At 38.6% G+C, this 14199-nt stretch overlaps 1 protein-coding gene across 5 annotated transcripts in view; it reads right to left on the bottom strand.

Moving 5' to 3' along the window:
- Gtf2e2 (general transcription factor IIE subunit 2) overlaps window positions 1-14199 on the bottom strand; it is a 48418-nt gene that overhangs the window by 777 nt on the left and 33442 nt on the right. For all 5 annotated transcript variants that reach the window (XM_031339516.1, XM_031339515.1, XM_031339517.1 and 2 more), the window contains 2 exons: window positions 14015-14108; window positions 349-464 (listed from right to left, as the gene is read on the bottom strand). In XM_031339516.1, coding sequence (XP_031195376.1) covers window positions 349-464; window positions 14015-14108 — 210 coding nt within the window. The remainder of the gene's footprint in view (window positions 1-348; window positions 465-14014; window positions 14109-14199) is intronic.

Here is a 14199-nt window from a genome sequence, read left to right as displayed (position 1 = left end):
ACAAGCACAAGACCAGCAGCACAGGCACAGGGTTCTGAGCCTTTCCTGGTTCTTGCTTGGAGGTCTGGCCTCAAACACCCCATTCACAGCACACACCCAGCCTCCAACTAGACCTGGTGCCTTCTGATACCACAAAGCTTTATAAACCTGCACTGGAAAAGAACAGGCAGGCACAAAAGCATAATACAACTCTGCTGGGCATTAAGTCAATAAAATGAGAGGCGGTGAATTTTTGTGCTGTCTCCATCAGAGGGAATCACTCCCTTACTGTTGGAGAGAGAACAGGATGAGGAGCAGCTAACTGTTCAGAGAAGAAGGGATTAAACTGCTTTTCTAAAGAATACATACCACTTTCTTTGGTCCAGATTCCTGCATGGAAGAAATACCCTGTCGCTTCAGATACTCTTCAATTTTCTCCTCATCCATCGAATCCACAGTGACACTCCTCCACAGTTTCTGGAATTCTGTACCAACAAGACAGTAGTTATCACAGCATCTTGGTGATCAAAACTCAATTTGAATATTATCTGTCCTGGGCCTGAATTAACACATCTTAGATTTCACTAAGAAAACAAAGAAATACCTTAACCCAGCACTTGGGAGGCAAAGCAGGTAGCTCCACAAGTTCAAGGCCAGCCCTGCCTACCAGCAAGTTCCAGGCAAACAATGCAGATACATAGAGAGACACTGTCTCCAAAAAAAAAAGGAAAGAGACAGACAGAGACACAGACACAAGAGAAAGAGAAAATGGCAAAAGTATGTCAAGTGCTGGAGACAGCACCAGAAGGCGGTATGACCTGGAAGACAGCGTGACAGGGCCACCACGGTACTCTACTTTTTATGATTTACTTAGAGGAGGGTGGTGTAACTGAAGCTTCTCCCATCTTGAAAGGAAAGAGAGGCAATTAGCACTTTCATTCCAACAACAACAACGAGGAGGAGGAGGAGGAGGAGGAGGGTAGGTTGAAAACACGATTATGAACAAGGGGAAAAGGTAGGTGTCTAGCCTACATATCTCATTCTCATACTGGACATGTACAAAACAAAAGGCCTTTATGCTTCAAATTCTGCTCTTAAAGGCAGCCTTACTGAACGGGCTCACTAAGAGCCTTAAAGCCTTTCCCCACACACCCCATCTGAGATAGTAAAGTTTTACAGACATGAGGCAAAATACCCATGCAAAAAAAAAAAAAGATAATAAAAATTTTTTCCAAACTCTTTCAATCTAAAACAAACAAATGGTGACTAAGGCAATGTGCATGTGAATACATGAAAGCGACTACTACATTATTTCAAGAGTCAAAGTTCATACAGCCAGTCTAGCTAGATGTTTGGTGTATTCCCACACCTTCAACAAGTGGCACCCTACACCATCACAGAACTCTACCAGGAAGAAGGCCTCTGAGTAAGACTCTTTGATTTATAACTCACCCAGTGTCAATTCTTTTTTTTTTTTTTTTTTTAATTTTAGTTTTTTCAAAACAGGGTTTCTCTGTGTAGCCCTGGCTGTCCTGGAACTCCCTTTGTAGACCAAGCTGGCCTCGAACTCAGAAATCCACCTGCCTCTGACTCCTAAGTGCTGGGATTAAAGGCATGTGCCACAATTCTTAACAAAAGACTAGAACAGGAATCTTAAACTAAAAGGAGTAGTTTTGGAGGCAAAAGACAACATGACCACAAACCACATTACAAAGCTACAGTAATCAAAGCAGCATAAATATAAAGATGTGTCAACCTACAAAACAGTATACAGGTGCAGAGAGGATTTATCTTAACATCAGTCAAAGTAAATATCTCAGTTGATTTTTAGTAAAGATATAAAAGCAGAAAATGAAACAAAGTCTCTTTAATAATGTCTTGGGGTGAGTGTGGCTGGAGAAAGCCCAGCAGTTAAGAGCACCTACTGCTCTTCTTGGAGGACCCTGGTTGGCTTCCTCAGCACCCACATGGTGGCTTACTCACACCATCTCTTAGTTTCAGGATTAGGCCCTTTTCTGGCCTCTGTGGGTCCAGGGCACATAAGTACATACAGATAAACATGAGTGCAAAACATCCACACACAAAAAATAAAGTGTGCCAGAAAAACTTGGGAGGTAGGTGTGTCTGAAAACAGCTACAGTGTACTTATATATAATAAATAAATCTTTAAAAAAAAAATTCAGCCTCAAATGTTAATGCTGCCAAAATTGAAAATTCTGCTCCCAACATTTTTCCTAGAAGGTATTAATTACTAAAAAATATCAGCTTATATTAAATGGAGTTTATAACTCAATACTGTTCACAACTATTTTGAATCTACAAGCAGAAAAGGCAGGTTCTTTATCTCCTATGTATGCAGGAGTCAAGTCAATGAAGACGAACGACAGACACACCCGGAGTTTTTTTGTTTTTTGTTTTGTTTTTTTGAGACAGGGTTCCTCTGTGTAGCCCTGGCTGTCCTGGAACTCACTCTGTAGACCAGGTTGGCCCCGGAAATCCGTCTGCCTCTGCCTCCCAAGTGCCGGGACTAAAGGCATGCGCCACCACCGCCCGGCACACCCAGAGTGTTTAAGAGCTCTGCTGTGATTATCTGTTCCTCTGTAATGACTCTGTCTTTCCTCTCACAGTCTTCATCTTCAGTGGTTAGCAGTCTGAATAAACCATGTCTGGATGTTTTCCTCTTTGAGGGATAACTTATCTCATGTGCCCACGATTTAGATCTAACCTGGTTTGATGTCATTAGTTCAAGAAAATTCTTGGCCACTAGTATTCAGCTGTCTCTTCTACCATCTCCTTCAGATTCAAATTATCCATGAAGACCATCAGATACTGTCCTACAGTTTGAGGGTGCAGTCTGGTTTTTCACACTTTCTTCTGTTTGCATTTCAGCTTCAATTTCCACTTGGTTACACCATGTTTACTTTAGAGGTACTGGAGCTGTTTTTCAGCTCTGTTACTTTACTTATCATTAGATTTTCTTAGGTGACGTATTCCACTTCATCATACAGTTGATCTGGCCTTTTCTACTACTTAGCTCAACATTAACCGTTGTTTTACAATTCTGTGTCGAACAGTTGTATCTAGTAGTTAAATATCTGTGTCTTAAGAATTTGATCTCATTCCTGACCTGGGCTCAACAGTATATTGTTTTCCTTTGTCTCTTTTTATGCCTTTTTTTTTTTTTTTTTTTTTTTTTTTTTTTTTTTTTTTTTTTTTTTTTTTAAAGCAGGACATCCTCTGTAGGACAGTTGAAATCAGAGTTAACAGTCTGTATGCCTGGAAATGGGAACGCCTTTCCTCTGCAAAGAGTGAGTCAATCTAGTCAGGATGTAAGCTTGGTCAGCAAGATCTTCTGCTATCATGAGCCATAATGGACTGACTTCCAATTCTTTAAGCCACTCCTGGTGTTCATGACAGGGCCTGGTTTGCCAGAAGTGTTTTCAGTGGCTGCTGACCTCCAGTCTTGGGTTTCCCTGTTACACTGTCTCTCCTGTAATCTGCCTGAGTGTTCTGGAACTCCACGCTACTAAGAGTATTTCACCTGCATGTATGTTATGCACCATATGTGAGCAGGGAAGTGGAGGCCACAAGGGCATCAGAGCCCCTGGAACTTGAGTTAGAACTGTGAGCCGCCATGTGGGTGGGGACTGGGAATCAAATCAAATCATGGGTTCTCTTGGAGAACAGCCTCAGCCTTCACTGCTAAGAATGTGATTGCATCTAGGGAGGAGGGCGTGGAGGGGTAATTTATACCCCTGAATCCAAATCCCCCTTGAGCCCTATGTCTTCACAGTCATCAGTATAATCTCAGGAATACTTTCAATTTGTCACTACATTCTTTTGGTTAGTGCTCCTTCTGTTGGTCTCAGGGAAGTGAGTATCCATAGCTCATCTTTTCTTCAGACAGCTGTTCATAGACTGTACAGCAGATAACTGTTCTGTACTCAGCTCCCTCATACACTAAGAAGGTCCTCAATTTTCAGACTCCTGGCACTGGCATAAGGGTAGGATCTATGAGGGAGCTAGAAGTTCCCAACTACCTAACAGCCAGGGGTTTAAGATTTCTTTTTTAAATTATCAGTATGTGTATATATGTGTGCGCATGCACATACAGATTTGTACATGTTTGCAGGCAGGCATGCATGCATTCAGCATTTGTTTGCTGAGTCCAGAAGTGGTTGTCTGATCCCCTGAAACTGAAGCTACAAGCATTTTGGAGGTACCTGCTGACGCTGCTGAGAACTGAACTTGGGTTCTCTACAAGAGGAATCGTGTTCTTCACAGATGAATCCTCTCTCTAGCCCTTAAAAGCCAAACTCTAAGAATGTGATGATTCAGCCTACATGAGATGAATATATATCGTTCACTTACAAGTACATATGAAAGAAAGTAATGACAGATCAAACAATAACATCTTTCTAATTCCAAGAAAACACACAAAATAACTTTTACATTTTACCACAGTTATTTTGTTTTTAATTATTTCAGTTGTTATAGAAAGTATACTACACAAAATAACTCCAGCATTAGATCAAAATTTTCGTTATTCTAGTTTACCAACATATGAAAACTATGTTTCTGTATATAACCCAAATGTATATGTGTGTGTGTGTGTGTGTGTATCTGAATAAGCAAAAGTTAAAGAAGCTGTGTTCAATTTATAATAAAATATCCCTTATTCATTGATTAATTTCATTCAAGAGACTTTTTACTATGCTTCTGTTGGTGACACTAAAATTTAAATTCTCTGAAAACAAACTGCTTGATCTGCCTTTTTATTTGATATGTGCAAAAGTTTGTATGCTGCCAGGGGGTGATGGCACACGCCTTTAATCCCAGCATTCAGGAGGCAGAGGCTGATTAATCTCTGTGATTTCAAGGCCAGGCTAAGCCTACAGAATAAGTAAGTGACTGACAAACAAACAAAGAAAAAAAAAAAAAAAAGCTTGAATGCTAAAGATTTATTGTTGCAGTCATAGAAGCATTTCCCTTCTAGGATAGTGTCAGCCATGGCCTGACAAATGAATCTGTTCATTAACATGGGGCCTCAAAATATACACTGTCCTGGCTAGTTTTATGTCAACATGATACAAACTAAAAATGAGGGCACCTCATTTCTAGGGACAAAATGAATTCATAAGATCCAGCTTCAGGGCATTATCTTAAGTAGTGACTGATGGGGGAAGACCTAGCCCACTGTGGGTGGTGCTAGCCCTGAGCTGTTTTTTTCTGGGTGTTATAAGAATGCAGGCTGAGCAAACCACGAGGAGCAAGCCAGTGAGCAGCACCCCTCCATGTCGTCTGCATCAGCTCCTACTTCCAGACTCCTTCCCTGTTTGAGCCTGTCCTGATTTCCTTCTATGATGAACAGTTCTGTACAAGTATAAACCAAATAAACCCTTTCCTCCCCAACTTGCTTTGGTCATAGTGATATAGCGATAGTAATCCAATCTAAGATAAATACTGTTCATGCTTTAAAACAAAACTTAACTATTCACTTTAAAAACATGGCTACTAAATCATTTTCAGAGAAAATTTCCTGACTTCTTCCTTCCTTCCTTCCTTCCTTCCTTCCTTCCTTCCCTCTTTTGGCAGTGCTAATGACCAATCAGGGCCTTGTATATACCAGGCAAGGATTCTACCATTGAGCCATACTACACTACTTTATGCTTCAAGCCAAGGTCTAGCTATATAACTCTGCCTGGCCTGAAGCTCTCAAGCCTCCTGCCTCAACCTCCCATGTGTTGAAATTACAGGCATGAACCACACCTACCATTATAAAAAATAAAACATTTTTATTGAAGCTTTGCCTTTCTTTAGCCTAATGCTGTTACAGGATTTGTTATCAATTAAACTATATAGATATTTTATAGCTACTCAAATATTTAAGATGAACATTAGATTACAAGGCAAATTTCAATAGTGATTGAGAGGACCCCAAATTTAATTGCTTTCTAACATATTTGAGGACACAAATTGTTCAATAATGGTACAAAATGGAATAAAGTTTTTAAGTTTATAAAACACGTCTAAGAAACTACAAATTAAAAGACAAGGTAATTTTGATTATTTTGCTGTTTCCCCAAGTATCTCTCTGTAGCCTGGCTGTCCTGGAACTTTGTGGATTAGGGTGGTCTCAAACTCAGAGATCCCACCTGTCTCTGACTCTCAAGGAGGGAGACCAAAGGTGTGGGCCACCATTACCCAGATGAATCTTTATTCTCTTTAATACTGTCAAGTCGATTTAAAGAAAACCAAATTAAGCTGGATATACTATAATACTGGGACTAGACTGAGTTCAAGAGTGGGCCAAAGTGCAAACAGCAAAACTCTTATCTCAGATATGTAGGTGGATAGGCAAACAGTCACAGACCGTCTTCACTGTTGGCCTGACTAGAGTGGGAGTCACCTACAAGACACACCTCTGGTTATGCTTGTGAAAGCATTTCTGACGCAAAGGTGTTCTGTTTTGCTGTCTGTTACTGTGATAAAACACCGACTGAATCCAACTCAGGGAGGAAGAGTTTATTTCAGCTTACATGTTACAGTCCAACCTTGTGGGAACCCAAGGCAGGAACTCTGTTGAGTTCCAGGACAGAGAGGGCTATGTAGACAGATCCTGTCTTAAACAAACAAAATGGCCATAGGCATACATGACACCAAGCATCACTCTTATCAACATAATGGCTAGATAGACAGACAAACAGATACACAAGAAAATGTTCCATCTGCATAAAACTTGTGCTAAAGGACATATATGGAACACATGTTACCAAGCCATCAAAATATAATGCTCTGGGGATGGCATGTTGTGGTAGAGACCGTGCCCAGCATCCAAAAGGACGTAGGTCCATCCACGGTACCACAAAAATAAAACTAAATAATCACTGAAAAGAGCAACAGAGTGCAAAGTAAAGAGTCAACAGTGGTAGCTACTAGAAGGGTCCTCGAACTCTAAGAATAAAGATGAAACAGTTTAAGTTTCTAAAAGAGAAAATTACCAGCAATGAGGAGATAGTCCCACATACAGGGATTCTCATCAGAAATACTAAAAGCCACTAGTTATGTAGCTGTAGAAGACAGTTGCAAATGCAGCCCAGACTACTAAAATTAATCTACTTCTTTCCTATTTAACTAAGTCAAATGCAAAACTACAAAACCTTGAGTCAAGATAACAAGTGGCCAGATAGGTAAACTAAAACAACTTATATCTTAGGTACTATATTTTCAATATTACTGCTAGCAGCTAGCAACTCCTATGTACTAATTAGGTACCAGGTTCCTTTTCTATTTAATCATCATAAACTTACGAGGTAAAGATTCCTACTTTAGCCGGGCAGTGGTGGCACACACCTTTAATCCCAGCACTTGGGAGGCAAAGGCTGGCAGATTTCTCAGTTCGAGGCCAGCCTGGTCTACAGAATGAATTCCAGGACAGCCAGGGCTACACAGAGAAACCCTGTCTCGAACCCCCCCTCCCAAAATTCCCAGCTTACAGAGAGAGGGGATCTTGTCTAAGCTACAGATTTAATTCCTTGGACTATTCTCTTGCATTCTCTTGACCACCAACATTTATATTATATCTAAATTAGTAGGAGTCTGGTTTAAGGAAATAAATATCCTTTTGAAATCAAATACATGCTTTGGTCTAAATATTCTGTTTACTTTTCTGATTAAGAAAATTCCTACAGGACAAACTATTGGACATATGCTTTTATTATAAACAAAATTAAGGGTGATCTTTCACTTGCTTGAAACTTGTCCATTCAAGAGCATTTCTGCTCTAGAGTGGAGACTGACACCTAGTGGGCTAAAACAAACATCACCATTGATGCCACCATATCAAAGACAAATATCACAGTGTGCCATGACTGAGGGTACAAGGATACAGGGCTAGGGTGTAAACCCAGAGCCTCATATACGCTAGGCAAACACTCAACTACAATACCCCAGTTCCAAAATCTGTATATTCTGCAATTGGTCTTACATGGAAATACATATTTATATCATAAACAAAAACTTTTTAAAGATTTATTATTATATATCTAAGTATTATTATATATCTAAGTACACTGTAGCTGTCTTTAGACACACCATGAGAGGGCATCAGATCTCATTATGGATGGTTGCGAACTACCATGTGGTTGCTGGGATTTGAACTCAGGACCTCCAGAAAAGCAGTTAGTGCTCTTAACCGCTGAGCCATCTCTCCAGCCCAAACAAAAACTTTTTAAGATTAATTTTACATCAGTGATTTATATCGATCTCTACTAAAAAAATCATGTTATCCTCAGGGCTCTTGTCCATGACTCTTCCCTACAATGTCTCTAGAGCACTGTATAATTATAAAATTATCATGTAGCATGTTGTTCCATACAGATGTTTGACTTACAATGAATGGGTTACATCCTGATAAACTCATTGGTAAGTTGAACATATAAATTGAAATACACCTAATCTACTGAATAGCACACTTAGCAAAATGATGTTCTTATTGGCCTATAAGGTCAATAAAAACGTTTCCATTGAGTATGCTAAATAACTGAACCCATGAGAAAAGTACTTAAAGGTAAAGAACATATCTCAATCCATTTTCTTTCTTTTATAGATATTAACTGAACCTTTAATCCAATCTTCACCCAGAGCAAACCTACCTCCCAAGGGATATTTAGTAATATACGGAAGCAGTTATGGCCTCACACCATGGGGAAGCTGTGTCTCTGACAGTTAAACAAGCCAGAAATGCTGATAAAAGTTCTATATTGCACAGAACAACCCTCTAGAGCAACAACAAAAATTTCAGCCTTGGGCTGGTGAGATGGCTCAGTGGTTAAGAGCACTGACTGCTCTACCAAAGGTTCAGAGTTCAAATCCCAACAACCACACGGTGGCTCATAACCATCTATAATGAGATCTGATGCCCTCTTCTGGTATGTCTGAAAACAGCTACAGTGTACTTACATTTTTCCTAGAAGGTATTAATTACTAAAAAATATCAGCTTATATTAAATGGAGTTTATAACTTAATACTGTTCACAACTATTTTGTGTGGCTTGAATTCTCCATTTCCTACGTTGTATACTGTGGATAGAATGGCTTACTATTGTAAACCACAGGAAATGTACACTTTTCACCTTCTAGAACTTCACCAAGAATTCGGAATGACTGAAGGAAATCACAAGTTACAGCACATATGCTGCCCATGCATCAAACATCTACTGGTTACCTATAGCTATCATATACCATACATGTGGAATCATGGTGACTCCACATTTAAGTTGACAGTTACTTCATTTATGTTATATTTCAGGCATAACTATTATGCCTGACTACTTAGTAATATTCAAAAAATTTTAAATATAATCATTTACATTACATTTAGGGTATTCTACTGACTTTTAAACAAATTATACATTTATAAACTTATATTGGAGCTTGAGAGATGACTCAGTAGTTAGGAGCATTGACTGTTCTTCCAGAAGACTAAGGTTTGATTCCCAGCACCCACATGGCAGCTCATATCTCAGACTTCAGTGCTAGGAAACCCAAAGCTGCCTTCTGGTCTCCACAGCAACTATGCTTATATGTGATGCAGTCAAAACACCCATACACATAAAATTAAAAATATTTTTTAAAAATTTTTTATATATATATATATGTTTTTTAAAGATTTATTATTATAAATGAGTACACAGAAGAGGGTATCAGATTTCATTATGGGTGGTTGTGAGCTACCATGTGGTTGCTTGAACTCACTACCTTCAGAAGAGCAGTCAGTGCTCTTACCCGCTGAGCCATCTCACCAGCCCTAAATTTTGTTATATTTAAATTCCAGAAGAATAGAAGAAAATGGCTGTCATAAAATGACAATTTACTAAATCTGATTAAACAAACATCATTAGACTAGCCCCAGCAGGTATCTGTGCACCATCAGACACATGGACAGGCTTCTGGCTGGCTCCACATGGCTCAGGTTTCAGGTAACCTCATCTATTTTCACAGAGGTCATCTATGAACTCCACTCACCTTCCCCCTAAACAAGCATGGCAAAAACTTGTTTATGTCTTTGCTAGTGAATTGGCTATCTATAATATTTTTAGATTTGGATAGTCTTCTTCACAATGTAAGCGTCAAAGATGGTGATAAGGCACAGCATTTCACCAAGCCTGATGACCCGAGTTCAGTTGTAAGGACCCACATGCTTGAAGAAAAGAACTGACCCCTACAAGTAGTCCTCCACACAGTAAATAAATAAATGTAAGAAAAAAATAATAAAACCCTTTTGTGGAAGTTCTTCACTTAATAATTACAGCACACAGAACAAATTTTTAGTAGATTTACAAATAAGCATTCAGAGACTGAGCAAAAACCCAGAACCTCTCAAAAACAACAAAAAGTTTGTAGAAAGCCTGGTGACATGGCATATGCCTTTTATTCCAGCACTTTAGGAAGCTTTGAGTTAAAGTTCAACCTGATCAACAGAGCCAGGGCTATAGAGTAAGGCTAAACTGCCAGAAAAAGACTGTGAGATGCTTGTCTCAAAAAAAAAGTTGGTAGAGAGTAAGAGAAAATAAATTGTACAATTTTCAAAATAAAGGAAGGGTAGGATGCCCATAAAAGACAGAAATATAAAATGGCACCAGAACCAATTAAAAATCGGAGAGATAGCAGTGGTTGAGAATACTGGCTGCTCTTTGAGAAGACCTAGGTTTAATTCCCAGCACCCACATGATGGTTTTTACAGGGTATCCAACTCCCTCTTCTGGCCTCCTCCAGCACCAGGCAAAACACCCATACACATAAAATAAGTAAATAAAATTGTCTTAAAAGTTAAGGATAACCAAAGCCACCCACAATAGAAATGTCTCAAACAAGAAGCTACAAGTGAAAGTAAAAGCCAGGCAAAAAACCATGTGAGCTACAGTAGGACTCTAATAAAATATAAGAAGTGGACTGCAGTAAAATAGCACAATGTAACTGAGGGGACACTCTATGAGTATGAATATAATCCTTAAACTCCTATCATTCAAAAACACACACAGATTTGAAACTGCATGAGAATATATAACATATCAATTACACAAAGTACTGAAGGAAATCAACAAAACCATTAAAACTGTGTGAAACTTTAATGTCCGATTAATCATTGTTCAGCGTAAATAGTCAAATTTTTAATAGGTAGCAAGTGATCTGACAGATTATATGTTGTTAAAGTAAAAACAACAAAAAGCAATAAAAGTAAAATAATAGTTTGAACAAGAATTAAGGAAGCCATGCCAAAAATAAAAAGTTGGCAATTAAGGAACAGAATAACAGAGAAAATTAAAAAGGTTCTAGAAGCCATCTTCTGCAAATCGATTGCCAGTAAGATGCAATTTGTAAATAGATTATTTTGAAAACACAATTTACTGTGACTGACACACAAAACAGAAAATAAAAAAAACAAAAAACAAAGACATAACAAGTATACTGTCAAAGTGAAAGGCAACCAATCCAATACTATCTTACTGAACACTTTCAAGTATTTAAGAAATCTAATACTTTAACAAAAAAAGAAGGCAAAGAACTTAGACTTTGACCAATCTGAAGTAGAAATCTTAACAATGGGTCCAGAGAATGTTCCTGTCATTTAGAGTGCATAATGCTCTTGTGGAGGACCCAGGTTCAGTTCAAATGAAACAGAGACAGAGACCAAATATCTGACACCAAAGGTTAGTCCAACTGCAGGAGTGTTGAGCATGGCTGTGTTTTAAGAAATCTAGAAAAACATTTCACAATAGATTGAATAAATAAGCAAAAACAAAGACCTTAAAAGAAGCAAAACAGTTTTCCTCGGTCTCCAGTATCTTCCTGAGTTATACGGCTACTTCACCAATACACCGTATCCAACATAGCAGACAGAGCTGTAGCACTGGCAAGCACTTTAGAGTCTACTCATCACGTACATACAGTTGAGTTACACAACTACACATTAGAGAATACTTGTAGTGCAGAGATCAAACTAGAAGAATAAGCTACTAAAAAAAATGTGTTCCTTACTATGTGAAATTTTACCACATGTATATAATCATATACATTACTTTTATAATCTGGAGGGGTGAGGGAATAAAAACTCCCATTTGTCTCTGTCAGCCAAACAATAAGATTTTAGACCAACAAAGGACATATAAAATGACAAACTAAGCTAGATGCAATATTAAATAATATAAGTGCAAGTAAAAGACACACAAAACAGAAAATGGCTAAGAAAGCTAAGCAGTAATATTCTTAGAAAAATCACATTAGAGACAGGAAATACTAATAGCTTAGCAAGAAGACTAAGAATACAAAGCTGGGGGCTGGAGAGATTGCTTCAAGGTTAAGAGCACTGGCTGTTCTTCAGTGGTCTTGAGTTCAATTCCCAGTAGCCACGTAGTGGCTGACAACCATCTGTAATGGGATCTCTTCTGGCCTGTGGTTATATATGCAGGCAGAATGCTGTATACAGAACACATAAATCTAAAATGATAATGATAATGATAATAATAATAAATCCGCCTGTCTCTGCCTCCCAAGTGCTGGGATTAAAGGCATGTGCCAACACTGCCCAGCTAATAACATGGTCTTACTACTGCTAAACAAATAATATTCTTGAAATGGCTCCACAACTGTTCTCGAGAAGTTTTCAGTGGGCTAGTTTGCTATTCCAACTTCTTTTCTATCAACAACTCACCTCGACTCAAACATCTTCCAGAGCAGACATGCTGCAGAACAAGCTTGTCTATTATGTGACTGAGAATATGTGGATACATCAAAGATGCCAAGGCAAAGGTTGAATAAACTAAGTGGCATACTCATGCTGGGCAAAGAGAAAGAGATAGTGAAACAGAGACGAGAAGAATACGCTAGAGGCCTGGAGACGGAGCTCAGTGGGAGTGCCTGCCCAGCAAATTTGAGGTATGGGATTCAACTCCACACACACACACACACACACACACACACACGCACACACACACACACACAGAGACACACACACACACACGCACGCACACACACTCACAGACAAACACCCCTCATAAATTCTGAAGATCAAGTCAAAAAGGCATAGCATACAACTATACAATTGCCATAAAGGAAAAACATGAATTTCTTTCTTACAAAATTTGGTAACTGAAAGATTCCCAAGAGAATATCAGTCACCAACAAATATTTATATTTTCACCTCATGCTTCAAGTCTTTTGCAGCTTATGATGACAATAAAGAAATCCATGGGAGTAAAGACAAGGAAGACATGAGGGAACTATGCTTACCACAATATAAACACTAAGAAACGTCGTACCACCCAGTCCCATATTACAATGAAACTGTCTTCCTATGTAGCCCTGGATGACTTTGAGTAGGTATACAGACTAGGCTGGCTTTAAACTCACTGAGATTGACCAACTTCTGCCTCTTGAGTGCTGGGCCACCAAAGCCAGTAATAAAACTTTTTAAAAATAAAAACTAAGGTAATAGCCACAGGATTCAAAACTAAATTCTACTATGCACAAGTGAGATATCAGCATTAAAAAAAACAAACAGAAAAAAAAAAAACAAAACAGGAACTAGGGCTAGAGAGTTGGCTCAGTTGTTAAGAGCACTGGCTGCTCTTCCAGAGGACCCGGGCTGGATTCCAAGTACCCACAAGGTGGCTCACAGTGATCTGTAACTCTAGTTTTAAAGGCTCTAATACCCTCTTCTGGCCTCTGTGGGCATCAAGCATTCAAGTGGTGCAAAAAAAGTACAAGCCAGCAAAAACATTCATTAAAAAAAAATTAAACCACAAACTGCTACATGTAATTTCACGTACAAATCACTTAAAACCTTTCAAGTCAGCATTTCAAACGCACTCTAAGATGTAACATAATAGATATGTGTCTTTTAGCTATAGGTTAAGAGAAGGTGATGCTAAACACCACCAACACAATATTAATCACAACCGTAAGTACTGCAAGCTTCATCACCTCAAAATTGCACTATACTTGTAACTTTTAAGATCTGCACAAAATGGCTCACCTTCATCCACAGAAAACTGACAGCTTTTATCATTGAAGAATAGTATTTTCTTCTTATCAGGACGACTTACAAACAGTATCTGGTCCCCTAAAGCCTTAAAGATAAAAAAATTTTAGTTAATATCAAATTACACATTTAAAAATATATACTATACATATAATACATAAACTCTCTCAACACACACA

The sequence above is a fragment of the Mastomys coucha genome, unplaced genomic scaffold (assembly GCF_008632895.1).
Source record: "Mastomys coucha isolate ucsf_1 unplaced genomic scaffold, UCSF_Mcou_1 pScaffold22, whole genome shotgun sequence".
NCBI classification, from domain to species: domain Eukaryota; kingdom Metazoa; phylum Chordata; class Mammalia; order Rodentia; family Muridae; genus Mastomys; species Mastomys coucha.
This window is presented reverse-complemented; position numbering and strand designations above follow the sequence as displayed.